Below are 27,825 nucleotides of genomic sequence, written 5' to 3' on the forward strand. Positions count from 1 at the left end.
TGTCGGATGGTCAAGCCCCTTGAAATTGCCAACTACATGGCAGAAGTAAAAATTATATACGCGAAGGAAGACCTCATTACTAGGCTGTTAAAAAGGGATGGTCGGAGAAGGACTACTCCAAGAGAAACATCAAAGCGTGATTTCCTGTTATCTTTAGAATACATACGTATATAAGGGATATAAGGGAGAACTTTTTTTTTTTTTTTGCTAATGATTTACAATATTTAAAATTCCTAACAGTAAATAAAATTTCACAATTTTACTAAAAGTTTATTTTTACAAAATAATGAGGTCGCTTGCGCATAAAATTTATCGCGCCTAAAATTCATGATAATCAGCAGAAGTAATTAATTCATTTCATTTTTAAAAAGAACGGATTATTTTTCAAGATAATGAAGTCACTTACCTAAAATATTTGAGAGTGAGCTTCCGATAAAAATTCGGCTAGAGAGAGGAGCTCACTGTGTTTGTAAGAGGGAGAGCGAGAGTGGAGTTCTGTAAGGCGACGCCTTACCCTTCACCCTATTTAAATCTTTTAAAATGCCTCCACCTCATGTATGAGGTGTAGCGTAAATGTCATCCTTTAACACATGAAAACCACGTCCACTAAAAGATGTAGCAATGAAACAAAGCTTAAACCAAATGAAGGTAAAAGCTTTTGAAAGTAGTGATGGTCCCTAATAACCTCCTTGCTCATATGGACCATCACTTATTAAAAGTTTTTATTTTATTTTATTTTTTTTTGAAATTTTAAGATTATTACACTTACGTAAAGGTTCGCTCAGCTTCAGGATAGAAGGAATTTGGAGACCGACGTTGGAACTCAAGGTAACGGAGATGAAAGAGGTATGCATCTTGTTCCTGACCAACCTCAGGTGGCCCCGGCTAATAACAAATTCAATGAACGAATTCTTCGGTTGTTGCAAAGAGAAAGAGAACCTAGAATAAAAACTAATATTCCAGAGTTCCATGGTTGATTGCATGCAGATGATTTTCTTGATTGGCTAAGTAAAGTAGAGAAAGTGTTTGAGTATAAAGATATTGCAGATCACAAAAAAGTAAAATTAGTAGCCACAAAATCTTCTGGTCATGCATTGGTTTGGTGGGATGATTTGCAACAGGATCATCTTCGACAAGGCAAGGAAAAGATTATTTCGTGGGAAAAGATGAAGACGAAGATGCACCGAAAATTTTTACTAGTAAATTATGCCCGAACTTTGTACCAAAGGTGTCAAAACCTCAAGCAAGGTGAAAAGTCGGTAAGTGACTATACTGAAGAGTTCTATATTTTGACATCTAGAGCAAATTTACAAGAGTATGAAGATTAGAAACTAAGTTGTTACTTGAATGGGCTAAATCAAGGCATTCAGAATGAATTGGCCTTCAAAGATGTTTATAAGATGTCTTATGCCTATACTTTGGCCCTCAAAGCAGAGGAAATAATCAATCTGGCCCTTTGGAGAAATAGCTCAGTGACAAGAGGTTTTACTTCAATACAGGGGCAGCAAGCTTTAACCTTTAGAAGACCACCTATAGGGCGTAGAAACCAAACTTCTCAGAATTTTCCAACTAGGCCAAATCCTAATATGGGGAGAAGTGGTGTACGGAGAGGGTTGGGAGCACCTAAAACACTTCGTGATAGTACACAAATAGTGTGTTTCAAGTGCCAACAGCCTAGACATATGCCATTCAATTGCCCCTCACGTCAACCCCTTGTCAAACTTAATTTGGCTGAAGAAAATTATGAAGAAGTTGATGAAGGATACACCTATGAAGGCCAAGGTAATATTGGGACGAGCCAGTCTTATGAAGGGACTGGGCCCTTCAAAGGGAAAGTTGAGGATTTGTATGGAGATGAAGAGGGTGAAGTCATAGTTGTCCAGCGAACTATGTTATCAACCCCAATACCTAACGAGGATGAGAAGTGACTGCGACATAATATTTTTCGAACAATTTGCACATCAGGAAGCAAGTTATACACAGTACTAAGTGATAGTGGGAGTAGTGAAAACATTGTGTCTAAAGAGATGGTGGCTAAACTTCAATTGGAAGAACATAAGCACCCAGACCCATACCACATCCAGTGGTTCAAGAAAGGATGTGAGGTACGAGTTCTTACTCGATGTTTAGTCTCTTTTTCCATTGGTGCTAATTATAAAGATAAAGTGTGGTGTGATGTAGTACCTATGGATGCATGCCACATATTACTTGGTAGACCATAGCTTTATGATCATGATATGGTGCATAAAACTAGGCCAAACACTTATTCTTTTGTTAAGGATGGTATTAATATAATACTTCACGTTATGAAACAACTTCTTACACCCAAATCCACTAAATAGGAGGGTTCAAAGTTGCTTAATGTTCAAAAATTGAAAGGGGACAGCAAGGATATAGATGTGATTTATTTATTGGTTGCAAAAAAAAATTCTGCACCGACTGCAATTCTTGGGTCTCTTGAACCTCTACTTGATAAGTATAAAGATTTGATACTTGAAGAATTACCAGATGGTCTTCCTCCAATGAGAAATATTCAGCATCATATTGACTTGGTGCCCGGATCTAGCCTACCAAATTTGGCCCATTACCGAATGAGCCCCATGGAACATGAGGAGTTGTACAGACAAGTTGTTGCGTTGCTTAAGAAAGGATTGCTTCGAGAAAGCATGTCACCATGTGTCGTTCCTCCATTACTGACTCCAAAAAAATATGGGTCACGGAGGATGTGTGTAGACAATCAGGCAATCAACAAAATCACATTCAAGTGCTGATTTCTCATACCTAGGCTCGATGATATGTTAGATATGCTTAATGGAACCAAGGTTTTCTCAAAGATTGATTTAAGGAGTGCGTACCATCAAATTCGGATTCGACCTGAAGATAAATGGAAAACTGCATTCAAAACTAGAGATGGACTATATGAGTGGCTTGTGATGCCATTCGGCCTTTTTAATGCACCAAGTACATTCATGCGCCTAATGACTGAGGACTTCGTCCTTTTATTGGTAAATTTGTTGTGGTTTATTTTGATGATATCTTGGTTTTTAGCGTTAACCCACATGATCATCTTAACCACTTGGAACAAGTTTTTGATGTGCTAAGAAAAAAACCACTTATTGTGAATTTGAAAAAATGCTCATTTATGATAAACAATATTGTCTTTTTGGGGTATGTTGTTTCATCTGAGGGAATTAAGGTGGATCAAGAAAAAATAAAAGCCATAGCTGAGTGGCCGGTGCCAAAGTCACTCACTAAGGTGCGTTCTTTTCATGGCCTAGCGACCTTTTATCATCGATTTATCAAAAATTTCAGCACTCTAATAGCACCAGTGACTGATTGTATGAGGGCTGAAAATTTTTCATGAAATCCTACTACTGAAAAGAGTTTCTCTCTAATTAAACAAAAGATGATGCAAGCATCAGTACTTGCCTTACCAGATTTTTCTAAGGTGTTTGAGATTGAAACTGATGCATCAAATATTGGCATAAGGGCAGTTCTAAGTCAAGAGGGACAACCGTTGGCCTTCTTTAGTGAGAAATTGTATGATGCACGTAATAAGTATTCGGTTTATGACCTCGAGTTTTATGCAGTGGTGCAAGCTTTACGCTACTAGAGGCACTACCTGATTCATAGAGAGTTTGTTCTATACTCAGATCATGAAGCACTCTGATATTTGAGTTCTCAGAAAAAGTTGAATGCGCGACGTGCTAAGTGGATGGCCTTTCTTTAAGAATACATCTTCCTATTAAAGCACAAGGTTGGAACCCAAAATAAAGCACCTGATGCTTTAAGTAGAAGGGTAGTATTGCTTAGAACTTTGTCTATAGAAGTGTTAGGGTTAAAAGATCAATATAAAGTTGATCCAATTTTCAACAAGGTCTTTGAAAGGTGTGTTGATGCGCGAGATCCTATGGGTGAGTATCTCGTACATGATGGTTGTTTATTTAAAGGTGTGTGATTATGTATACCTGATTGCTCCCTAAGGGAGAAGATAATCATGGAGCTTCAAGGAGGGGGCTTGGGTGGACACTTTGGGAATGACAAAACTATGACTATGATTGAAGAAAAAAAAATTTAGCCACGTATACAACGAGATGTTTATCGATTTGTGACCCGATGTTGAACTTGCCAAGTATCTAAAGGTCACACACAAAATACAGGTCTTTATACTCCTCTTCCTGTTTCAGATGCCCCATGGGTTGATATTTCTATGGATTTTGTACTTAGACTTCGACGTACCACACGAGGTATGGACTCTATTTTTGTTGTTGTTGATCAATTTTCCAAAATAGCACATTTTATTCCTTGTAGAAGAACTATGGATGCTACACATATCTCGAATCTTTCTTTCAAAGATATTGTAAGGCTACGTGATGTTCCTAAGTCTATTACATCTGATCGGGATACAAAATTTTTAAGTCATTTTTAGCGCACGTTATGGAAGCTCATGGGAACCAAACTTCAATTTTTTAGGGCCTATCATCCTCAAACAGATGGGCAAACCGAAGTAGTGAATAGAAGCCTTGGTAACCTCTTGAGGAGTATTGTTCGTGATAACATATCTCTGTGGGACCTCGTTTTGCCTTAGGTTGAGTTTGCTTACAACAGTTCAATAAATCGATCTATAGAAAAATCACCATTTGAGATTGTTAATGGGCGGATGCCTAATCATGTATTGGACCTAGTGTCATTACCCATGCTAGGCAGGATAAGTGATGATGTCAATGCTTTTGCTATGCATATTCGAGATTTGCAAGCCCAAATCAAGAAGAAAATTGAGGAGAGCAATGCAAAGTATCAAAAAGCCTCAAATGAGCATAGAAGGGAGAAGATTTTCAAGGAGGGTGACTTAGTAATGGTGTATTTGCGAAAGGAAAGTTTTCATTGGAAACCTATAATAAACTCAAGTCCAAGAAAGTAGGTCCTTGCTGCATCTTGAAGCAATATGGGAACAATGCCTATAAGGTAGAATTACCAAAGGCATTGGATATCTCCCCAATATTTAATGTTGCTGACTGATTTGAGTTTCAAGAGACCCTCTAGAAGTCACAGAAGATGTAGTTGATATGATGAAGAAATTACCACGGAAGAAAAATGATAAAATTGAGCAAGTTTTGAAGACTGAAAGCTTTCAAACTCGAAAGGGGTTCCTATTGCCAATTTCTAGTCAAATGAAAGGGCAGGCCATACTCTGATAGCACGTGGATTCTGAGCTAGAGTTCAAAAGAGTAGATCCAAACTTATATCGCATATATACTGAAACCAACTTGCCGGAGTCGAGTTCCTTTCAACTGGGAGATAATGATGCAGCCATGCCCCTTCGTGACTGGGCCAAAGAGGGAAAGAAAAGGCAATGCCGTAATAAGGGGACATTATTATGATTATTTTAATTATTCTTTATTTAAGGAGTGCGCAAGGATAATTAGCGGGGCGACTTTAGAGTTTATATTGTGTTTATCTTGTATCGATTAGGTTAGTTTGGGGGATATAATTAGGATAAGGGTAAATTTAGAAGATAGTTTATCTTTATCAACATTAACCAACTTGGGAGGTCTTTTTGGGGTAAAACATGAGAGGGGAAACGTGGCTATCTAGAAGCCCGTGAATATGAGAGAGAAATAGGGATAGGTGTAGAGAGAAGCTTTTTATTAGTTATCTTATTTTAGTCTATTTAAAAGGACATCTCTTTTCATTGTAAATCAGTCTATAAATTGAATAAAAATTAGTCTCTTAAAAGAGATTGCTTTGAGAGTGGATTCCCTTGCAAACCTTGAAAGAGGGTATTTTTCTTTTAACCTTCCTTCTTTTTATTATCAATTTTTTGGTTTTATTCTCTCCCTGCATCACAACTTGCTGAATAATTGGGGATGTTGTTGATCCAAAGCTCACTAAGGGATAATATTAGTGAACTGCATTGATGCAGACTAGTTCCTTTGGTTTGAATTTGAATTTTAATGAACACAGTTGTTGTTTATTAAGCAATTACTGGGAACTATGTCTTAGATTGCAACCATCTTGGAAATCCAATGATATGATTTGAATTTGACTTTTAAAGCTTTTAATGGGTTATCGAATTCCTGTGTACATGCTGGTTATTGTTGGGGAATCTCTCTCTCCTTCTCCCTCTCCCTCTCCCCCTCTCTCTCTCTTTCTCTCCCTTGTTCCTCATTTTTTGACGAGATGCTCTGTCTTTGTACAGTTCTTACTTCTAACTTATCTGCCGCAATGGTTTTGATTGCCTGCTTCTCTCCCTATCAGATTGTGTCTTTATGTGTTTTCCATTATTTTCAATTTTTATTTGATGAGTCCCATGTTTCTACTCTCAATATCTTTTCTATGGTATGGCCTACTTGGATCCATTACAAGTCTCTCTCTCTCTAGAAAAACTTTATAATTTTAAATGTCTCACTTGGACATACACTGGAAAATAAGATTTAATAATCACACTATTGGAAATAGTTAATTCTTTGGAATAAAAATAATTAATAAAAAATTCAAAATTTCCAAGATAGAGATATTCTTTGCAATCAACCAGGAAATTTGCATTTCCTTGATTACTACTAGATCCATAATATTCACTTAAATTAAAAACTATAGACGTTCACCATTTTCGCAACATTGTATCATCAATTTTTAATGTTTAATCTGTTGTACTATAACTAAAGTGGTCACATTGTCACGCACACACATAAGCACCCAAGGCGGAAAAAAAAATGAAATACAAAAAGATTGGATAATGACTTAGCATGAAAATTAAGGAGTATCTAATTTGCACCTCCAACTCAATGTCATGCACTCCAATCAAGTGATACTCCTACGTTTGTTCACAACTAAGCAAACCAATCCAGCATTTGCAATGTAAGGGTATAAAATCCTGATCCCAAAATAGGTCTCCTCATAATCCAAAAAATCATAAAACTAAACAAAGGAAATTTGCCACAAAAATGACTGAAATACTAAGTGGAATATGGATGCATATCTACAAGCATAGGGTTAAGCCTATAGACATGTCGATCATTGTATTTAAACTCAGCTCAAAATTCTAGCATGTTGCCCCATACTTTGTCAATCAGTGGTTCATATTAATCAGGTTCAAGCGAACGCCTAAGATCATAATGATCGCTTCTATCGAATATTTACATTAGTATAAAGGCAACTTCAAAAACTAATCACATGTTTCGAATAAGGACTACAAAAATAGAAAAGATTAGTACAAGTAAACACATAATCATTATACATAAGAAAATCATAAGTTGTCGCAAATACTTATAATACTTCTTGCACACTCATAATATTTCCTGTTCGGGTTACTTGAGCTTGACGATGCTCTCGTAGCACAATCTATACCACACATAAGGCATTGTCGAGGTGGATATCCTCGATAACTTGTAGAATCAATTGAAATTGTAAGGGCCTAAAATAATCACATCAGAACCACATTGTCAAGGACTAATTCAATATGTATTCAAGCGCATTATAACATTGAGAGTAAATATGTCAATGAATAAACTAGATTGAAAATGCAAAGCTCATGAAAAATTACAAATGCAAAGCATAAAATGAATTTATTGATTCACTATGTATATAGCATTGTGTTAAATCCATTGTAGCTCAAACTAGAGGGTCTATTTATAATAACACATGTATTAGATATGAGCCTATGTAACTTCTAAGCAACATGGTGTGGATTAAGTAATTCAGTTTTTGAGTTCTATTTAGCATATAGTCATGTCTCTTGAAGATATGAGCTTATGCAACTTCTAAAGAAAATGGTGTGGATTAAGTAATTCAATATTTGAGTCCTATATAGCATCTCGTCATGTCTCTGGAAGAACATAAGACAGAACTCAGATCCTAGTACAAAAGATATCTTGGATACATTACAATTGGAACATACAGAACTCAGATCCTAGTACAAAAGATATCTTGGATACATTACAATTGGAACATAAAATGTCTATCAGTAAAACTATCATATACAAGTTATGGCATATATAAGAACATAGCAAGATCAATTAGAGAAATCAGCTGCAACGTCTATCAGTCACATTCCACTACATAAGTGCCAATGATTTAAAGCATGTGAAGTCTCTAATTTTAGAGCAAATGATGTGGTGATTGGGTCATAATAAGTCTAAAAACATCTGCATTATCAGTTCTATTCTATTTAATTAAAAGCAAAAAAAGTGGAAAATAACTCACTGGAATCAAAGTATTGCATTATAGAACAAGGCCCCCCATACATGCAAAAGAATTAAACCAGTAAACAAGTGGAACTATGGAAATCCAAATACAGCAAAGGGAATAAACCCTTCAAGAATCAAGGTTTGCTGAACAGTGCCTCCACACTAGCTAATGATTCAATAGTTAACTACACAAAATAACCATTTTTTACGGAATCCATACCACGTTCTTGAGCTCCTAAATTCAGTAGTTAACTATCCAAAATAAACAAAAGAAAGACATTAAGCTTTCACACAAACAGAATATGGCTTCCCTATTCTAGTAAACCATCCAAAAGAACCATTTTGAACTTTGGTTACCATGCAATTGTTTCTCTGTCTTCCTCAAAATGCAGAAATGTTTTATTAAATTTGTTTTATATTTCAAACAAAAGGAATGTTTTGGTGTTTTGAGTAACCAGTAATGCCTAAAACTATGGTACATATCTGAAATAATTCCTTACCTTCAATCTGGTTGTGGAGAGAGGGAGGACACGGCTTCCTGGTTGTAGAGAGAGCAACTCTGAGCTAAGAGGGCGAGGCTGATGGTTGTAGAGAGAGAGAGAGTGTGTGTGATCGGAGAGAGAAAGGGTGAGAACTGTTGGGCCTCCTAGTTGTAGAGAGAGCGACTCTGAGCAGAGAGAGAGTGGTTGATGGTTGTAAAGAGAGAGAGAGGGTGAGATCGGAGAGAGACAGAGAGAGTGAAATCTGTTGGGCTTCCTGATAGTAGAGAGTGACTCTGAGCTGAGAGGGTGAGGCCAATGGTTGTAGAGACAGAGGGTGAGATGGGAGATAAAGCGATGTTGAGATCTGCTAAGAGAGAAGGTGAGCTGAGAGAGAGGGTAAGATGGGCGAGAGAATGGGAGAGATGGATAGAGCAACCTGGTTTTAGAGAGCAAGAGGGGTGCACGGCCTGTAGGGAGACGATTTAAATAGACCAAAATACCTCTAAAATATTTTAGGGTATTTTGGTTAATTTAAATATTATGAATAATTTTTTAATATTTTATTAAGTGCACATTGATGAGACGATTGGATACTCCAAATTTCATGTACTTTGGATTTGTAAAAAAATTAAAATTCAAATATAAAATGTAGTCATGTCCGCCCATATAAAATATTAAAAAATTGATCATCAGCTAGTGATCTTTCCCTATATATATATATATATATATGAACAGTGTGAGCCCAATGATGTCGATTGAATCTGAACCGATCTAATGAACACGACTGCATTTTGCATTTTAATTTCAATTTTTTCTACAAATCCAAATCACTTAAAATTTAGAGCATCTTTTTGTTAAAAATTATGTGAATCCAATAAAAATATTAAAAAATTATTTATAAAATTTAAATAGACCGAAATACTTCTAAAATATTTCAGGGGTATTTCGGTTAATTTAAATATTACGAATAATTTTTAAATATTTTATTAGGTGTGCATGATGAAAAGATTGGATACTCCAAATTTCATGTAATTTGGATTTATAAAAAAATTAAAATTAAAATACGAAATACAGTCATGTCCACCCATATAAAATATTAAAAAATTTATCATCAGCTAGTGGGCTTTATATATATATATATATATATATATATATATATATCGAGAGAGAGAGAAGTGATCCAATGCAACAGTTTATCATACTATAATGAAACGATGTGTTGGCATAAAGTTATCCATTAAATTAAAGGGAAATCATCGTTAATATACTTTAATTTTAATAAAATCCCTCAAACTTCTCAAAACTTCGCCCACACCCTTTTTCCCAATTTTCAACATTTTTTGGATAAAAATACCCTTTGCGGTATTCTTTCTATCGTAATGCATTGTGACCATTACGGTAATTAAAATACCGTTGTAAATAGAGATAGAATTACAATACTTCTAGTACTGTAATAACATAAACATCTATTATGGTACTTTAATTACCGTAATGACGTAGAGTATTACGGCAATACTTTAAAAGCTTCAAATCAAAGCTAATATCAGGGCTACCCTTTTTGAAAAATCTATGTTCCCATGGGAGCACGATGTGGATCTACTCCCTCACTGAAAAATACCTATTTAAGAGTGTTTGCGTTCTAAAATTTTGAGAACCATATAAAAATTAAGTAGAGATTATATCCTAAAAATTTAAGATTTTAAAATTTACAACTAGCCCGGATTTTTGTCGAGGGAGTAAATAAATAGTAGGCTCGATAGTGTAAAAAATCTTCGTGTTGAGTTGCGTAATATTACGATACTTACCGTAATACTACTTTAAAGTATTAAATTATTTTAATTACCATAATACTCTATGTCAATGGTTTAAAAAACGGATCAGTGACCCGGATCGGGCTTCCAAAAAACCTATTCGGATCGGCGAATCGACGATCCGGATCGGGAATCGGGTGAATCGGTCAAAATAAAGCTTAAAAAAAATCCGAAAAAATTATTAAAATTCATTATAAATATTGTTTTTTAGGAATTCAATAAGAAATGAGGGTATTCCATTAAGAATTTTCATGTTTTTGAATGAATATGCGAATATTGATATGTTATTTCCCAGCATGAACCACCATTCAGCATTTAATTTACATCACACAAAAGGATAAACATATAATTATCATGGAATAAGTATATCTACATACATGGACTACAATAAAGCATAAAATTAGTAACATATAATCTAAAAATAAAATGATAGGCGACGTTATTGTTCTTCTTGGTCACGCTGGTGCCATAGATTGAATTCGTTTAACAATTCATTGATTCGATCTAAAAACGAATCACCGATATTAGCAGGCGTCTGACTATTCCCAAATCCCTGAGTGTTAGTGTTTTGTTGTGTTCCCAATCTAAAATCCCCGAAGATTGTCCATCCTTCATGCTCACCTGCACTGTCGTGCTCATCCCTACACTGTTGCTGTTGGGACTCGATATGTGAATAATATGGCTGGGATAGGGTGGCCTCAGAATCATCATCTCTCTCATTTTCTCTTTGAATAATATGGATTAAAAAGAAAAAATAACAAATTTTCAAAAAATTCGATCATGGATTAAAAAAAAAAAATCACAAATTTTCAAAAAATTCTATCATGGATTACAAAAAAAAATTCGATCATGGATTAAAAAAAAAAAATCACAAATTTTCAAAAAATTCAATCATGGATTACAAAAAATTCGATCATGGATTACATAAATTCGATCATGGATTACATAAAATTCGATCATGGATTACAAAAAAAAACAAACAAAAAAAAACAAAAAATTCAATCGTGGATTACAAAAAAAGAAAAAAACAATTTGATCATGGATTACAAAAATTCAATCATGGATTACAAAAAACTCTATCATGGGTTACAAAAAAAGCAAAAAACAAAAAATTCGATCATGGATTACAAAAAAAAAACAAACATTTCGATCATGGATTACAAAAAAAAAACAAACATTTCGATCATGTATTACAAAACATTCGATCATGGATTACAAAAAATTCTATCATGGGTTACAAAAAACAAAAAAAAAACAAAAAATTCGATCATGGATTACAAGAAAAAAAAACAAACATTTCGATCATGGATTACAAAAAATTCGATCATGGATTACAAAAAATTCTATCATGGGTTACAAAAAAAAAAAAAAAAACAAAAAATTCGATCATGGATTACAAAAAAATAAAAACAATTCGATCATGGATTACAAAAAAATCGATCAAGTATTACAAAAAAAAAAAAAAATTCCGACCGGGACTCGCCGATTCCGTACAGTGAATCGGCGAGTCACTGTACAGAATCGTTCGGTTCTCTCTAGAACCGGACGATTCCCGTTTTTTTCGCCGATTCGATCCTTCCATGGCGATTCCCGAGTCGAATCGGGCGAGTCCGGTTCGACTCGCCGTTTTTTTAAACACTGCTCTATGTTATTACGGTAATTAAAGTACCGTAATTATGGTACTAGAAGTACAGTAATTCTATCTCTATTTACAACTGTATTTTAATTGCCGCAATGGTCACAAAAAGACCACCATAAAGGGTATTTTCGTCCAGAAATTGCTAAAAATTGAGAAAAAATGTGTGGGCGAAGTTTGAGGAAGTTGGGGTTTTTTTTTTGAGATTTTCTTAAAATTAAGGTCTATTAACAATAATTTCCCTAAATTAAATTAAATCAAATGGGCTGAAAATAATACTTAAATATTCCCTTTTCAAATTTTGAATTCAAATTGAAAACCTTGAATGCTGTAAATCTCCTCTATTCTCACGATCTCCTTCCTTCTTGCTTTACAGGATATCAAGCCTCTAACATTCTCTCTACAACGATAAAGGGCTTTCTCTCTCTCTCTATGACCACCAGAGGCGCTCTCTCTGACCATCGAATGATCTTCTAGCTGGGACTGCGCCTCTCTCTCATTTCTATTTTTTTTCTCTTATTATATGTAGGGAGCAGCAAGATGCTTGTTTGAGTATGCAACTAGCCTACAAATAGATCAACGGACCTATGAAGATCGAAGAACTTTCGGCACCTGCAAATCAAAAACAGCTCGAACCCTCTTTCCTTCTCAATCCCAATTAAAGCTGAAATCTTCTCTCCATCTCAATCCCCATCAAGATTGCAGGAAATGAATCCCCAATTCAAATCAGGTTTGGGATTTTTTGAATTGTAGATTTTTAGCTTTTAAATTTAAAAAGTATGGATTTTCCAAAGGAAATCAATTTAATTCTCTAAAATTAGAATAAGATCTGTCTTCTTTAGGAATTTTTTATTTTTTTAGCTTCTTGGGTTTTTAGTTTCTTTTATTAGATAATTTTTTCAATTGCTATCTCTCACTGTTTTCCTTATAATTTCTCTCATGTTTCTTAGTTTATTAAGCTTTTTATTTCTTGGATAAAATGCTTCTAACCAGAGCTTCAAGTTAGCTGACAACTTGAATTTTATTTCAGAACAAGGTCCAAAGATTTAGACTTTTCTATGCTACTTAGCAAAGAAGACAATAAAAATTGCAACTATATATACTTCCCCGCATTTCTTCAACTTACAAAATCTCTTGGAAATCAGTCTATAATCGGCACATTATTACTTGACTTTTTGTTCGATCACTGAATAATAATTTGAGGGTACTTAATTATTATTATTGAAACTGATTTTTTGATATAAATATAGCTCCTGCCTCAAATATCTTTCTCCACACGAAAATGTGGGTCTAATTTAGCAAAAGTTTCCTAATTTATGTTTTTCTTATAGGTTAAAAAACTTAATTAATTTTCTAGCTATGATTTTTCTCTCAATATATAAAATTGCAATTCTTGTTTAAACGATTGATTGATGATTTCAGTGGCTTCTACCAAAATAATGAAACTGTAAGTGATTAATTGAACTGAGGATTGGTGCGGCTTCGCTCATGGCTCGCTCAGTGCTTACGCACTTCGTTTCCTTTCCTATTAGGCTCATTTTATAGAACTGCACTCGTTTAGACTGCTTACGCACTTCGTTTCTTTTCCTATTAGGCTCATTTCATAGAACTGCACTCGTTTAGACGTAACTTGGGCCTAACAAACTAGTTTTCGTACTTTTGATATGAGTTTGCAAGAACTACACCTAAGCTCGATGTTGTATTACTCTCTTTAATAATTTGTATATAATAGTGTTTATGTAACTATTATTTTCTTGTTTCACTCTTTGTATTAATTTTAGGTTATCCTTATTTAACTTCTTTTTGTATTTTAATTATATTTGTCAGTATGTGCATGTTTCTATCAACTGTATGTTTTGGCAGTGTCGTACTAACAACTTTATTTGTACAAGACCATAACTCAATATTTCTTCTATCTGAGAAATTTTGACTTGAGTATGAGACTGACTGGAAGCGACATGGGCAAGTTATTTTGAATCATATCCTTGTGATATAACTTTCCTTTTAGTTCTTCTACAGTTTGATGCCTTTGATTCTTTTGTACACTTAGATGAAGTTTATGTCCTTATATGTATCTTTCATCAACTGCTGACAAATGGTCTATTTGTTACACTTGTTCTATAGTAGACCAATATGTGTTATTTTCTTCCTTTTCAGAAGTTATGATGAATTTCACTCTAAATTAGTCTCCTCTGGAATATAAAAGGGCTGATTGTTGCAAGCTTGTAGAACATTGTCAACTATGTTCAGGCAGTTAACAACCGCCAATTTGATTTTGAGAATTAGTTACCAAGAATCAATTGGTGACTGAAGTAGTATTACTTTTAATTTAAGTATTTGAAAGCAAAAACACAGGTTATGGGAGGCAAGCAATCCACAAGCCCGCGAAGGCAATAATCGTCACTGTTTGGTTGTGCATCTTCCTCGTCATGGGGTTCTATGGAGTCTAATAAAGAAATATGATTGGAAACTCAGAGGGATAGTCATAATCGACACAAAGGAGTTGAGCCCCAAATTAGACATCTACATCAAATCTGATGGCTACACCAACTACTCTCTAGATACTAATTTATAGCATGCAAATAATCACACCAGTTGTAATTGGTTTGAGAGTTCATTGGAGTTGAAGTTCATTGTAATTAGATTATCCAATATTTTACAATTTCAATACCATATTTGTACTCTGTTTCCCAGACTTTGAGAAACTGATCAAGGTCCCATAGTTTTGATATGACATCGGATGCTACAATTGAATAACTAACTCTCTATTAGTAAACTCGTGATTCTAACAACTTTGTCATGTCAATAGATTCATTTTGATTACACATGATTGCTACTCACTAAGTGTTGGCTGACACTGTTCTTACGTGCTTTCTTTCATGAATGGTAGGATAAAAAACAATAATATATATATATATATATATATATATATATATATATATATATATATATATATATATATATATATATATATATATAGTGTTAGCCCAACAATTTAGGCCGATCTGACGTTTACGACCTCTTTTCGTAATATAATTTTACTATATTTTTTTACAAGTCCAAATCACATGAAATTCAAAGCGTCTATTATTCTCATCAAGGTAAATCTCATAAAAATGTTAAAAATTTATTCATAAAATATAAATTAACTAAAATAGTTTTAGTCAATTTACTTTTTACGAATTAGTTTTTTATATTTTTATTAAATTCTTCTATTTTTAAATACTAGATACTCAAAATTTTAAGTGATTTGGATTTATAGAAAAAAACTTAAAAATAAAATATGAAATACAATTGTGACCATTAGATTGGCCCACATTCAATTTAGACCATTGCTAGTGGGCAAACAACACTTTTTACTATATGGGAGAATTTGAAGTTAGCCCACTAGCTAACAGCTATAGAGTTAACCCAACAGCCCAGATTTAATCTTAATCAATCTGACGGTTACAACCTCATTTTGTAATATAATTTTATATAGAGAACTCAAAAAAAAAACTCTCCCACAAAATTAACGAGAGAAGTGCAGAAGAGAGGATTAACTAGTTCGCATGGGTGATAGCTCTCATTGCCATGCCAAGAGAGTATACACGGAGGCAAATAATTTTTAGAAAAAATTACAAAAAACCCCAACACTAGACTTCTTTTGCAACTTAGCCCCAACCTAACTTTTTCTCTCACATAACAAAAAAATGCCTAAACTACCCTCCCTAATATTTACCTTACCCATACCTCTCTCCTCTATCCTACCAAAATAGAGCCTCCGGCACTTTGTGAGTGTGGTTCAACAATAGAGCTCCAGCACTATGTAAAGTACGATCCGACAATAAAGCTCTAACGCTGTAAAATGCGATTCGACAGTAGGGCTCCGACTCTACAATCCGGCAATTGCAAAAGGTGATCCTTCAATTGCAAAAGGCAATCCGGCAACACTCAATTTCAACATGATAGTTGTCTTAAGACATTCCGATACATGTGCGCTCTAATAATGTGCTACTGGGTCCAAGAGTCAACGTCAAATCTGACAAAAATGATTTTTGTGTATGAGAAGGGTATTTCCATCTAAAAAAAAAACTTTTTTCTTCAAAGGGTATTTGCACATAAAGTTTATGTTAGAGAAAAAATTGAAAAAAAATTAAGGTGAGAGTAAGTTGCATAGAAAGTATGGTCTAGAGGGTTTTTAGTAATTTTTTCTAATTTTTATTCTAGACGTTTGATTTTACTAGCTTCTATTCACAAGCGGAGTTTTGAAAAGTGCGTTATTTACAGGCTCTTCTTAGCACTCAAATGTTTGGACACGAAAATCAGCCCTGTTCTCAAAGTTTGGTCCATCCAAATGGGCATTAGTGAGTTATTCAAATAACACAGCAGACAACCATATTTTTCACATAACTAAATGAGAATTCAACGTTCAAAAAAAAAAAAGTAAATAAGAATTCAGGTTTCCCAGGTGCTCCGAGTAAGAATTTACTAAATTCCAAATACTCAGGTCCGTTTCTATCAATCTGAGGATCTAGGGGCATAGAAGAATTACAAGGACTGAAAAAGGAGTATCATGCTAAAGTTTCTCTGTATTCGTTCAACAAATTTGCAGGGAAATTACCATATATGTATTAAATATTACAGTTAGCCCTAGGGAGATCACTCTTTATCCCTATCTCGTTTCTGTGTCAATCAGCCATGGGAGCAGATGGGTGGTACTCCTAGGCCCCTTTCGCTATGTCAAGGTACAATCACTATCCGGTTCAAGCTCAGAAATGCTGATCGACTTAAGAACCACACCTTAAAACTTTTGAATCAATTATACATACAATATATAACTACACAGTAGCTGTACTTGGTAATTACCACATGAACTCTATACCCCCTTCCTAAAAGCATCAACCACACGAGCCGTTACATCTGGACCAAACAATCTGGGCATGTTTGAGAGAAGGTCCACCTCAATACCTATGGTTTTGATCACATTGTCTCTCCTCAGTATCCTTTCTCTGTCACTCTCCTCCAACTCTCTTCCTGTTCCTTCCAAACAAAGCCTCAACCATGTCTCCACCACCTGCTTAACCACAGGCTCCACATCACCACCCACTATCTCATCCATGCTCATTTGAGAATCACTGTTTATCTGAAACAGAATAGCAGTAGGAGATACTACGCTGCGAATATAGAGAGATGAAGAAATGTAAGGCTTTGAAAATGGTTTTTTTTCCAATTGCTGCCTCAGTGGATCCAACCCGGCATCTTCATAGTAATGCTTAAGATAGTCAGAGTGTAGGACGAGGTCTTTCCGAGGAAGCAGATCAAGAACAAGAACAAGAGAAGATGGGCCAGTTTGGATCACCTCAAGAAGGAGATGAGGTGTATCAGTTCTAGTGTTGAGCATACCAACGAGAGTGAATATGTTGAGAATCCCATGTGGCATTTTGCAGTGGATCCAGGATCCCAATATGAAATCAATCTGTAGAAACCATTAAAAGGAATCAAGTAAAGAATTTTATTTCCCTCAGCAATGTCATAATCAGAGGCAACAAAAGAAGAAAAGTGCGTTGATTTATTGACGAATAGGACTACAATGGATCACATATTTCAGTAGTCAAGACGTAAAGTTTCAGGGAATAGCATAATATACAAAAATCAACTCATCATGCACCATGACTTGTAAGTGACATCAAACCATGTTTCGAAAATCACGCCTCTCCCTTCCTCCGCCCCTCCCTCCCTCATTTGCGGTTGAACTATCTATACATTCCAGGAGGGTAGATATTGGCTTCAATCCAGGTAAGCCCTTACACCACATGCTGTCACACCCAACCAAGCAGGATGTCTTCAAATGGAACTTGAGAATTTTGTAGAAAGCGCATGCCTGCTGAGGGTTGACACATCAAGAGAATAATTTGTACTTGCCAATTTCGTGGAAAAAGAAGTTCTGCCTTCCTGCAAAAACAATTTTCCTTGCAATTGTAGAAGCACACGACTTACATTAGCAGGACAGGCATTTTTCAGCAACATAATACGAGTGAGACAGCCAATAGCAATGTTGTCAGATTTGCTTTGGCGTCTTCTTCGGTGTGGTGAGAAAAATGAAGCAATTCGGTGCTTAGGCCGATTCGAGGGAAGACTTCGGACATTTTTTTTTTAATTTAGTATAATACAAATAATGGAAAAAATTAAAAATAAAAAAATTAAAAAAGTTCATTTATATAGCTATTTCTTTGCTGGCCGAAGCAAACACGAAGTGGTCAAAATTTGATTGAAGCAGCCCGAAGCGGTCCCTGACCGAAGTGACAGCACCACGCTTCACTTCTCTTCGGTTTATAACTAAAATACGAAATCCGAAGGCTTCGGCCTCTTTGGCCAAAGCGAAGAGAATTTGATAACATTGGCCAAAAGTGTTACAAATAAACAAACAAACAAGACTCTGATACAAAATAAAAATGATACCTTATGGAAAGTCGCCTTATCTACACGGGATATAGTCCACATTATCTTTGTTTAATAGGAGTATGTTTTTACAATAAATTTCAAAAATTGACCACATCTATAAGAGCAGAAAGGCTATTCTTTCCTCCCTGATAACATATCACAGTTTCTATCCCCAAAACTATAGTATACAACCCTGTACCCAGAGCTAAAATAGTATCAAACTGCAAACTACTTTTGTGCAATATGCGACTAATTTGTAGTTTATTTTGTTATTACCCATGGCCCTGCAACTTGGTGCTCCAAATCTCACAAATCGGGTTGCAGAGGGAATCCAAGTTCGCCTATCATGAAAAGAGGGGAAAGGAGCAACTGCATTCTAAGGTAAAAGACTGCTTGCAACAGAAGCTAAAAATCAAATATCCACACCACTGGGAAATCATCTAATCTAATCAAATGGCTGTTCATTCGAAATATGATCAAGTTTGCTTCAATAATAAGAGGATATGTGCTGCTCCATGAGAGGATGCACACATACAGAAACTATTCCTTAAAAAGTGAAGGTTTTCAGTCTTCACTTGAGGCAAAAGAGACCACATCCAAACTGCAAAGAGAAAGTAACCAAAGGCGAGCTTAATGACATGAAACATGTCAGTTGTACGTATCAGATTTACATCAGAAAGCCTCACCTCAAAGTGGACCAGTATTTCAAAGAGTGGACCAGATGCACACCCAGCTATAAATGCACTGATTAAATGGCTACCTTTCCAATGGAAATCATTTAAAGGAACGCATGCATAAATTTCTGGAATCCTTGCGTAGTCTATTCTTCAAATTTGGCAATCTATACTAACTTTGCAGCTAAACCAGAGTTAACAGGCAATAATAATGGAAATGGACAGAGCAGCAAGCGGATTGTAAAGCTGATCAAGGAAGCGATATTTACGAATAAATTATCAGGAAACCATTGGAATGCATTAATATTAACAAAGAATATACCCCCACTGACACTTCTTGAGAAATATACCCCCACTGACACTTCTTGAGATGGTTGGCTCTAGATTTACATCAACTCCATCCAGTTGCTTGACAAAAAAGAGAAGTCAAACATAGAGGGGTCCTGCACTCACAACCACTAAGTTCCTAATGACAGGACAAGGAGCATGGGTGGATAACCTTCTGGCTTCTATGAAACCCAATGAGCTGAAAACACAAATGAGCTAATATTTCAATTGAATATATCAAGAATGAAATTCAATGGGAGCAGAAGTACAGCTAATAACCTTCACAGAAAGAGGAGCCTTTGTGACCAAAGTAATTTGTCGTCAGAAATATAAACCTGAAAATCCTTTGCATCAGTTCTTCACTTATCAAATAAACCTATGTATCACATTCTTTTGAACTCTAAGTAAGTTCTTTACAAGTTGAAGTGATCCTCATTGTGATGGAGATATGTGTTTCCTTTGGATGGTTAACACTATAAAAAATTCACGTGTTTGTGTTGCTTGTGTAAAATGGACAAGCCCAGTGAACATTATTGCTCCAAAATTTACATTTGGTGGTTAGAAATAATATATATATATATATATATATATATATATATATATATGAAAAGTCTTCCCAACGCCTATAGGCAAAAATGAACAGTGATTTCACCTACCCTCATCACCGTTCAAAGTTCATCGCACGGTCACGATTGTCCAGTAGTGTTTCATTTTTTTTCTACAAATCGGAATGACCTAAAATTTGGAGCGTGTGTACATCTTAGTGAGGCGGACCTCATAAAAATATAAAAAAAATAATTCGCAAAAAACTAAATTGATCAAAATACCCCCAAAACTTTTCAGGGGTGTTTTGGTTAATTTTTTTCGTGTAAAATATTTTTTTGATATTTTTTGTAGATTAGTCTATTTTTTATAAACACGCGCTCCAAATTTCAGGTCATTCCAATTTGTAGAAAAAAAAATGAAAAATGAAACACTATCGGACAATCGTGACCGTGCGATGAACTTTAGACGATGATGAGGGTAGACGAAATCACTGTTTATTTTCGCCTATAGGCGTTTTGTATTATCTTTCATCTATATATATATATATATATATATATATAGGGTGTGGTTTCCATAAGGTTGCAATACTAAGGTGCACCTTCAAATTTTATCATAATATATAATTTTGATGTAAAATATTTTTAGGATTATCTCAAAATCTATTTTTATATCTAATTATAAAATTTTAAATTCCAAAAATGGTTAAAATCAAGTAGATATATAAACATATGAAAATCTTGAAAATGGACGGTGTAGATAATATGTTGTAAGATGCACTATTTCTGAGACTCAAAATCTTTTTTTGTTTCATTGTCATACATCTCGATGTCGAGATGATCAATCACAAGGTTTATCAACATTAAAACAACCTTTTCCGGTGGATTTTTTAGGTGCATTCGTAGTTCTACATTTTAAAGTTGCAACTTTATATAAACTATATATATATATATATATATTGGAAGAAAAATGAGCCCAACGGCCCAGATTTAATCTGGGCCGATCTGATGATCACAGATGTCCGATAGTGTTTGAATTTTATTTTTTTTTCTACGAATCCAAATCACTTGAAATTTGGAGCATGTGTACATCAAAAATAGGTGAATCTTCGAAAAATATCAAAAGAATATTTTACATGAAATAAATTGACCAAAATACCGCCGAAAAGTTTTGGGGGTATTTTGGTCAATTTGTTTTTTGTAAATTATTTTTTTTATATTTTTATTAGGTGTGGCTTGATGAGAAGAACACACGCCTAAAACTTCAAGTGATTTGGATTTTTAGAAAAAAAATTAAAATTCAAACACTACCAGACGTACGTGTTCGTCAGATCAGTCCAGATTCAATCTGGGCCGTTGGGCTTATACTATTCCATGAGCTAGTGGGCTTACCGCAGCTTTTTCATATATATATATATATATATAGGGAAAGTATAGAATTAGACTATTTACCTTTGGTATAAGGTAGTCACATTAATCTTGATCATTAGATGTGAAATTGGGTGGCTGCAATTATTTTATTGACCAAGTTCAAGCCTCAAAAAAAAATTTCTTGAACTTGACATCCAAGCTATCAAATTTCACATCGGAATCAGATGGTTGGAAGTAATTGTGACAACCTTGTATCAAAAGTTAATGATCGCATTATATACAATTTCATATATATATATATATATATATATATATATATATATATATATATATATATATATATATATATATATATATATATATATATATATATGGAAAAAGCTCCTGTCAGCCGATGGGATGATGGAACAGTGTAAACCCAATAGCCTAAATTGAATTGAATTTGGGTTGATCCAATGAACACAATTGAATTTTAATTTTTTTTTCTACAAATCCAAATCACTTGAAATTTGGAGCATATATTCTTCAAAAATAGTGGAATCTAATAAAAATATCAAAAAAAAAAAACTCGTATAATTAAATTGACCAAAATACCACTGAAAAGTTCCAGTGGTATTTTGATCAATTTATTGTATGCGAATTATTTTTTTAATATTTTTATTAGGTGCACCTTGATGAGAAGAGTTAATGCTTCAAATTTCATGTTATTTGAATTTATACAAAAAATATTAAAATTATATTACCAAAAACAGTTCTGACTGTCAGATCGGCCTAGATTTAATCTGGGCTGTTGGGTTTATACCATTCCATTAGCTAGTGGGCTGACCCTAGCATCTTCCTATATATATATGAAGCCACTACGCAACACCTATGGGCGAAAATGAACAGTGTTTTCGCCCATAGGCTCGGCACCGCCAAATTTTTTCAAACGGCGTGGATAAATCGACCGCACTGGATAATGCTACGTTTGTTGTTGTCCGGTGCAGTCGATTTCTCACACGAAAACACGGGAAACCGCAACGGCTCTATGAGAGCTGTTGCAACATTCAGGCAAAACCACAACGGCACTACGAGAGCCGTTGTGGGGCAAAACACTATTCATTTTGACCTATTTTCAGACCTTTCCAGATATATATATATATATATAGATAGTAATAAAATTGTGATGGGGACATTTATTCTGTTAATGGCCAAACAAGAAAATCGAGGTTATGTATTCTAATGACCCCTTCTCTTGCCAAAAAGGTTGGCTCACACCATACATATTAAAAATGACACGTTCAGGTCCAAGCAAAGCTCCAAAATCTCCTTGATTCTCCAAGGATATAGACATTAGAGGCCCAAGAGATTACATTTGACAAATCTCCCCCAATAAGTAGTAAGCTTCATCTCCAGTTGAACAAATTGATTCCATTTGTGGTCGTTCTTGAATGTTTTGCATGGAAGACTCTTAGTTTTCTCCTTGCCATATGGACCTAAGAGTGCAATAACCCTAGGATGCCAGCAATGCGTGGTAGTGGAAGAGAAACCAAGTCTTAAATAGCAAATCCTACCGATGCTCGATAGACTCGAAATAAATCAAAATAGTCACAAGAAGTAATACGCATATGGAAGGCAATCTTACAGTGGAGAAAGAGATGCTGGACTGATTCATGAAGAGATATCAAATGTTGAAGTAGGTCATTAAGCAAGTACATCCATGTCCTGCAGTTACTGGGTAAACTGATGGAAAGTATAGACAATTGTCAAATTGTAACAAGCAGAGAACCAGTTATACATTTAAACAACCTAAGATTCTCCTTGAGCAAAATGGGCTAAACCACAAAAGGTCTTACAATGTATCTTGTGAAATTCAGCACGGGAGTAGTAACTGTAAAAGTTGCCCACCATGGTTAAAGTTTCATTTGGACAACTTTGGGTCATCGTATTGAAAAGTATTTAAGCCAAGACGCATTGGCTCCATCTTGTATTTGACCAAATATGTTTACAGGAAGTTTCATGTTCTGCTGTGTAGGTTAGTTTTAGTTCCTCTGCATTTTCAGACTGGCAACAGATGATGAATTTATGGTTTCCACTTCTCAATGGAAACATAATAACTCATTTCTGCATGACCATCTCCAGTTTACCATTTGCAAAATTTGTCATAGAACATACAGAACTAGTGTTACATTGACAATGACAGAGGTGTCATGTGTAATACATATTTCAGATATCTTGTACTTCCGCCCAAATGCTCAGTACAGACCTGACATGTCCGGACAACCTTTTATATAACAGATATATAAAAAATAAAAAAATGTCAAAATATAACTTACATACATTAAAAATATATATAAAAATCAAAAATATAAATTATATTTTATACAAGAAAAATAAAATCATATTCTTCTGTTCACCAAAATTAATATTTTCATAATGCATGTCATACATAATTCACAGTTTTGTTAGTAGAGACATTTATAATTTGATATTATTAGAAGGATGCAGATTGAATTCAACAAAATGCAATTTATATTTTAGAATATAAATCATGTTTAAATTTCAGAGACTCTTTGTGGGACAATCTTAATATGGTAATAGCATTATAATAAATGTATTTTTTTTTATTTGAGTCATGTTTGATAATATTTGAATAGTTTCACTTCTCTCCTCCAATATGTTCATATTTTAGTTTAAGTCACCACCATCTAATATATAAACAATTATTTGTTCACAAAACACATATAAGCACTCTGTGCAGTGATAGCTAGTAATATCTCACTTTAACACATCGCAGGTTCCAATTCTACCCTTGGCATTAATTTTGAAAATGCAATTATAAGACATTTCAAAAAAGGTAATCCAATTAAAAGAACAACTCATAAGTATTCCTCATAAGTATTCCATCTCACGCCCTTCTGCGTCAAGAACGACCATGCTACTATGGGGGCAATGGGCCTGTTAGTGTATAAAATAATGACAACACTTCTATATGAAGTGTCAACACATACTAAATATCAGTAGAATGGCCCAACATGTACAGTCAACTTATCATGTCCATTTCTACACATGTTGACCATGTCTACGTGCCAATACATGTTGACATGGAAAAGAATGTGATACATGAAGTGCCCAGGTAATACCGGAAATAAACTCTTCTCAACCACAAAACATCTGACAACTCAGCAGGGAGCTGCATATTGACAACAAACTTTTTGAAGCATCCATACACATTCGTTGCAATTTGTAAAACTAGCCAATCATTGGATTTAATTGCTGCACAAACGACTCAATCAAAAAAAAAAAAAAAAACCGACTCAACTAGTAATAATTAAAAATTTGAATACAAATTATCAAGATTGCTTGAGACAGGCTAATCTGTAATAATTGAAAGTTGAAATGCTTGCTTTTATGAATTCGAATTTTTCGTACATTTAGGCTGCCTTTGGGAAGGGATATTTAATGCCATAAATACAATAGCTGAAAGAATCCTAGGGAGGTCAACATTGTGGACTATGCCATCATTCAATAGGACGGACATTCCAAATGCAACTTTTTATCCCCATTTTGAAATACATATGAAAAGAACCCTTGACCCCTTTTCCTTTCCAATGTATGGACAGCTATGAGGTGCCACACCCAGTGCATTAGGGAATTTAAATTCAGAAGGAAGAAAGGAAGTCTAAACTCTCATGAGCTTGCAATTAATTAACCAATTATCTCATCAACCATCAAAGTAGAGAAATCTTTCACTCCTTTAACTTCAAAATATGGTATATTTGGCTTACATTGCTTCAATCTTCTCTATAATGCAATAACTCCATATCATGAATCCCATGTGATTTACTAAAGCAGGATGTGAGAAAATGGGTTGAATTTCTGACAACTAGTGAGATAAACCGCCTTCTTAGGATTGAGGTTTACTTTCTTTTCCATTCAACTGCTTTACATGATCCATGCTAACATTCCTAACTTGTTTCGTTATGAGAACCAGACATCTCCTCATTTAAGGATCAGTTATCAGGTAGTCACCCATGTTTTCCATTAACTTCTATTACTTTTTAAAGGGCTCTATTTAGGTTTAGGGATAAAGGTTAATCCATTAAGGTTTAAAAATGCATTGACATGAACAACTAGAATGTCTTTGATATCTAAATAGCACATCCATATGCACAACATGATGGAAGATGGCATCGGATGGTTCCATTCAATGATGCCATATCTTAAGCACGATAACTAGATTATCACGAAATGACCACATTACTTCCTAGACCAGATTGCCTTTAAAATCTTTTGGCTCAATGTTTAGGGTGTTTGGAATGCAATACGTTGTCCAATGTTTTCAATATCAAAAGCCCAACCAAAAAGAAGATTTATCTGACAATCACATTCAATGGAAGCCAATAACAATCATTTTTCCCACAACTTTGATGTAAGTCTCTCTTAGATATGAAGCAAGCACAAAACAAGGACTTTACTCATGGGTTTGGATCTGGAAAACTCACTTTACAACATGATTAGTCCAGTCAGACTATATTCCTACCTATTTTGATTGTAATATTCAAATACAAAAAATGAAATGCAACCAACATTCATCACCATTCCCAAAGCCTTTTCCCAACTAATTGGGGTCAGCTACACGAATCCTGGTCCAACATATTGTTCCAGCAAAATGCAACCAGCAATATTTACTGAAATAAGGGCACCACCCTTATCACCAAGAATTCCCCATTAAAAGTGAAACCATGCCCCATTAAAAGTGAAACCATCAGAGAAGTCTAAGTTTTTCTACAATTGTACTGTAATCAGGTGCACAATTCTCCCATTGATTAAGCTTCTTTATTTGTTCAATTTTTCATTAATTCATAAACATGAGTGCAGAACAAGGTCCACCAATATGGCGAACAATCCCAGTAACAATCTGAACAAACACACTAGAGTTCATGTGTGATCCAGTTAACCAGTTGTTCCACATAAAATATTGTTTCAAAGTTAATTGTTAAAAAACAGCCCATTATTTAGACCCAAAAACTTGAAAAGTTGGATAAGAAAAAATCAATTTATAACTTGCATTGTGCATGTAAGTGGAAGAGGATGATGGCCCGACAAAAGAAAGTGAAGCATTCTCACTCAACAAGGTAGCTTAATGCCCGGGAAAAGTCACCCACATCCAAGTGTAGCAAAAGTGTCCACCATACACTAGTACCACCTCCATTCTCTAGTATCATTATTAAATTGCTTACATTACATACTTTGTATTACTGTTTAGAACTAGGCTCCGGCCAAGTGGACTAGCCAAGTACCGTACAGGGCTAAGAAAGCCCTAAAAAATAAAAAGAATAAAAAAACTAAAACAAATAAAATAAAAATAGTGAAAATCAAACCAAACCAAAAACAACATACAAAGTCCGCCTAAGCAGAAAAATAATATACAAATTATGGATTTAGAAAAACTGATCTAGAGTTGGCAAACATTTGAGGAAAATACCCAAAAAAAAAAAAATGGGGCATATGACAACAAAAACAACCAAATCATCAAGAACACCTAAACTACAAATTCTTATATATTTTTTCAATCACCCCGCGTTTTATCCGAGTGGTCGGCTCGGCACAGCAAAGGCCCGAGTCCAAGCACGGCATTGTAACAACATGGCTTCATATGCAGTAACACTATCTATACCCCATTAGCATCAAACAATAAAATAAGTCCAAAAAAGTTCATGCAACCTGTTAATTGTCTATGCTTAATACAAAGATACTCAATTCACTCAAACGAAAATAATCAACAAATTCATGAGATCCATTTCCTGTCATAAAAATCCGAAAAAGGAAAAGCGAATGTTTATTTCTAGTCAACAGAAACTGCGAAAAAAAAAATATCGCAAGATGGAAATCACATAAACAGTTAGTAAAAAAAAAAAAGAGGAGATGGGGGTGGGTTAGCAACAAAATACCATGGTACGTGTGTTATTGCCTCCTCTGATATTCACGGATCCCTGAGAGCTCCCATTTTGGTTGCGGAAGGAGCGGACATCTGAGGGGGTGAAAGAGGGGTTTAGGTAAGGACCCAAACGCGACTCAACAGTGGAGAGCAGACCTTCCATTAGTTTTTCACCACTCGATGACAAGTGAGGGAACTTTAGCAGAGGCTCTTGTTGTGCCATTGAAGTACACTTTGCTGTTATTGTTGGTACAAAGGGTTTCAGAGGAGGAGGACTGGAGATGACGCTCAAATGCAACGGGACCATTTTCGCTTTCCCTCCCTCCCCTAAATTCTACTTCTACTTTCCTCTGAGCTCCCAAATATTATGAGTTTTTTTTTTTTTTTTTTCGTTTTTTTGAGAATTTTTCTAGAGGGATTTCTATATATCTGGACCGTCCATCTAGGAACGGA

The 27,825-nt window shown here is 34.8% G+C and overlaps 2 protein-coding genes and 1 long non-coding RNA gene across 4 annotated transcripts in view; 1 reads left to right on the forward strand and 2 right to left on the reverse strand.

Moving 5' to 3' along the window:
* Nucleotides 1-6,957: 6,957 nt before the first annotated feature.
* Nucleotides 6,958-27,825, reverse strand: part of LOC18421358 (putative fucosyltransferase-like protein) — a 58,494-nt gene continuing 37,626 nt past the window's right edge. For both annotated transcript variants that reach the window (XM_088863994.1, XM_088863996.1), the window contains exon 7: nucleotides 6,958-7,414. In XM_088863994.1, the coding sequence (XP_088720120.1) occupies nucleotides 7,342-7,414 (73 nt within the window). In that variant the 3' untranslated portion in view covers nucleotides 6,958-7,341. The remainder of the gene's footprint in view (nucleotides 7,415-27,825) is intronic.
* Nucleotides 12,424-14,891, forward strand: LOC148782409 (uncharacterized). The gene is made up of 2 exons (XR_016053507.1): nucleotides 12,424-12,845; nucleotides 14,273-14,891. It is a non-coding gene; the product is annotated as an uncharacterized LOC148782409 (long non-coding RNA).
* On the reverse strand, nucleotides 16,653-27,721 carry ACD2 (accelerated cell death 2 (ACD2)). Its single transcript, XM_006826173.4, has 2 exons — nucleotides 27,386-27,721; nucleotides 16,653-17,573 (listed from the first exon to the last, which is right to left on the reverse strand). Exons 1-2 carry the CDS (start codon nucleotides 27,677-27,679, stop codon nucleotides 16,974-16,976), a joined length of 894 nt encoding a protein of 297 aa, XP_006826236.1. The 5' UTR covers nucleotides 27,680-27,721; the 3' UTR covers nucleotides 16,653-16,973.

Source organism: Amborella trichopoda, chromosome 4, assembly GCF_054954075.1.
Source record: "Amborella trichopoda isolate Santa Cruz 75 chromosome 4, AtrichopodaSantaCruz75HAP2 v2.0, whole genome shotgun sequence".
NCBI classification, from domain to species: Eukaryota; Viridiplantae; Streptophyta; class Magnoliopsida; order Amborellales; family Amborellaceae; genus Amborella; species Amborella trichopoda.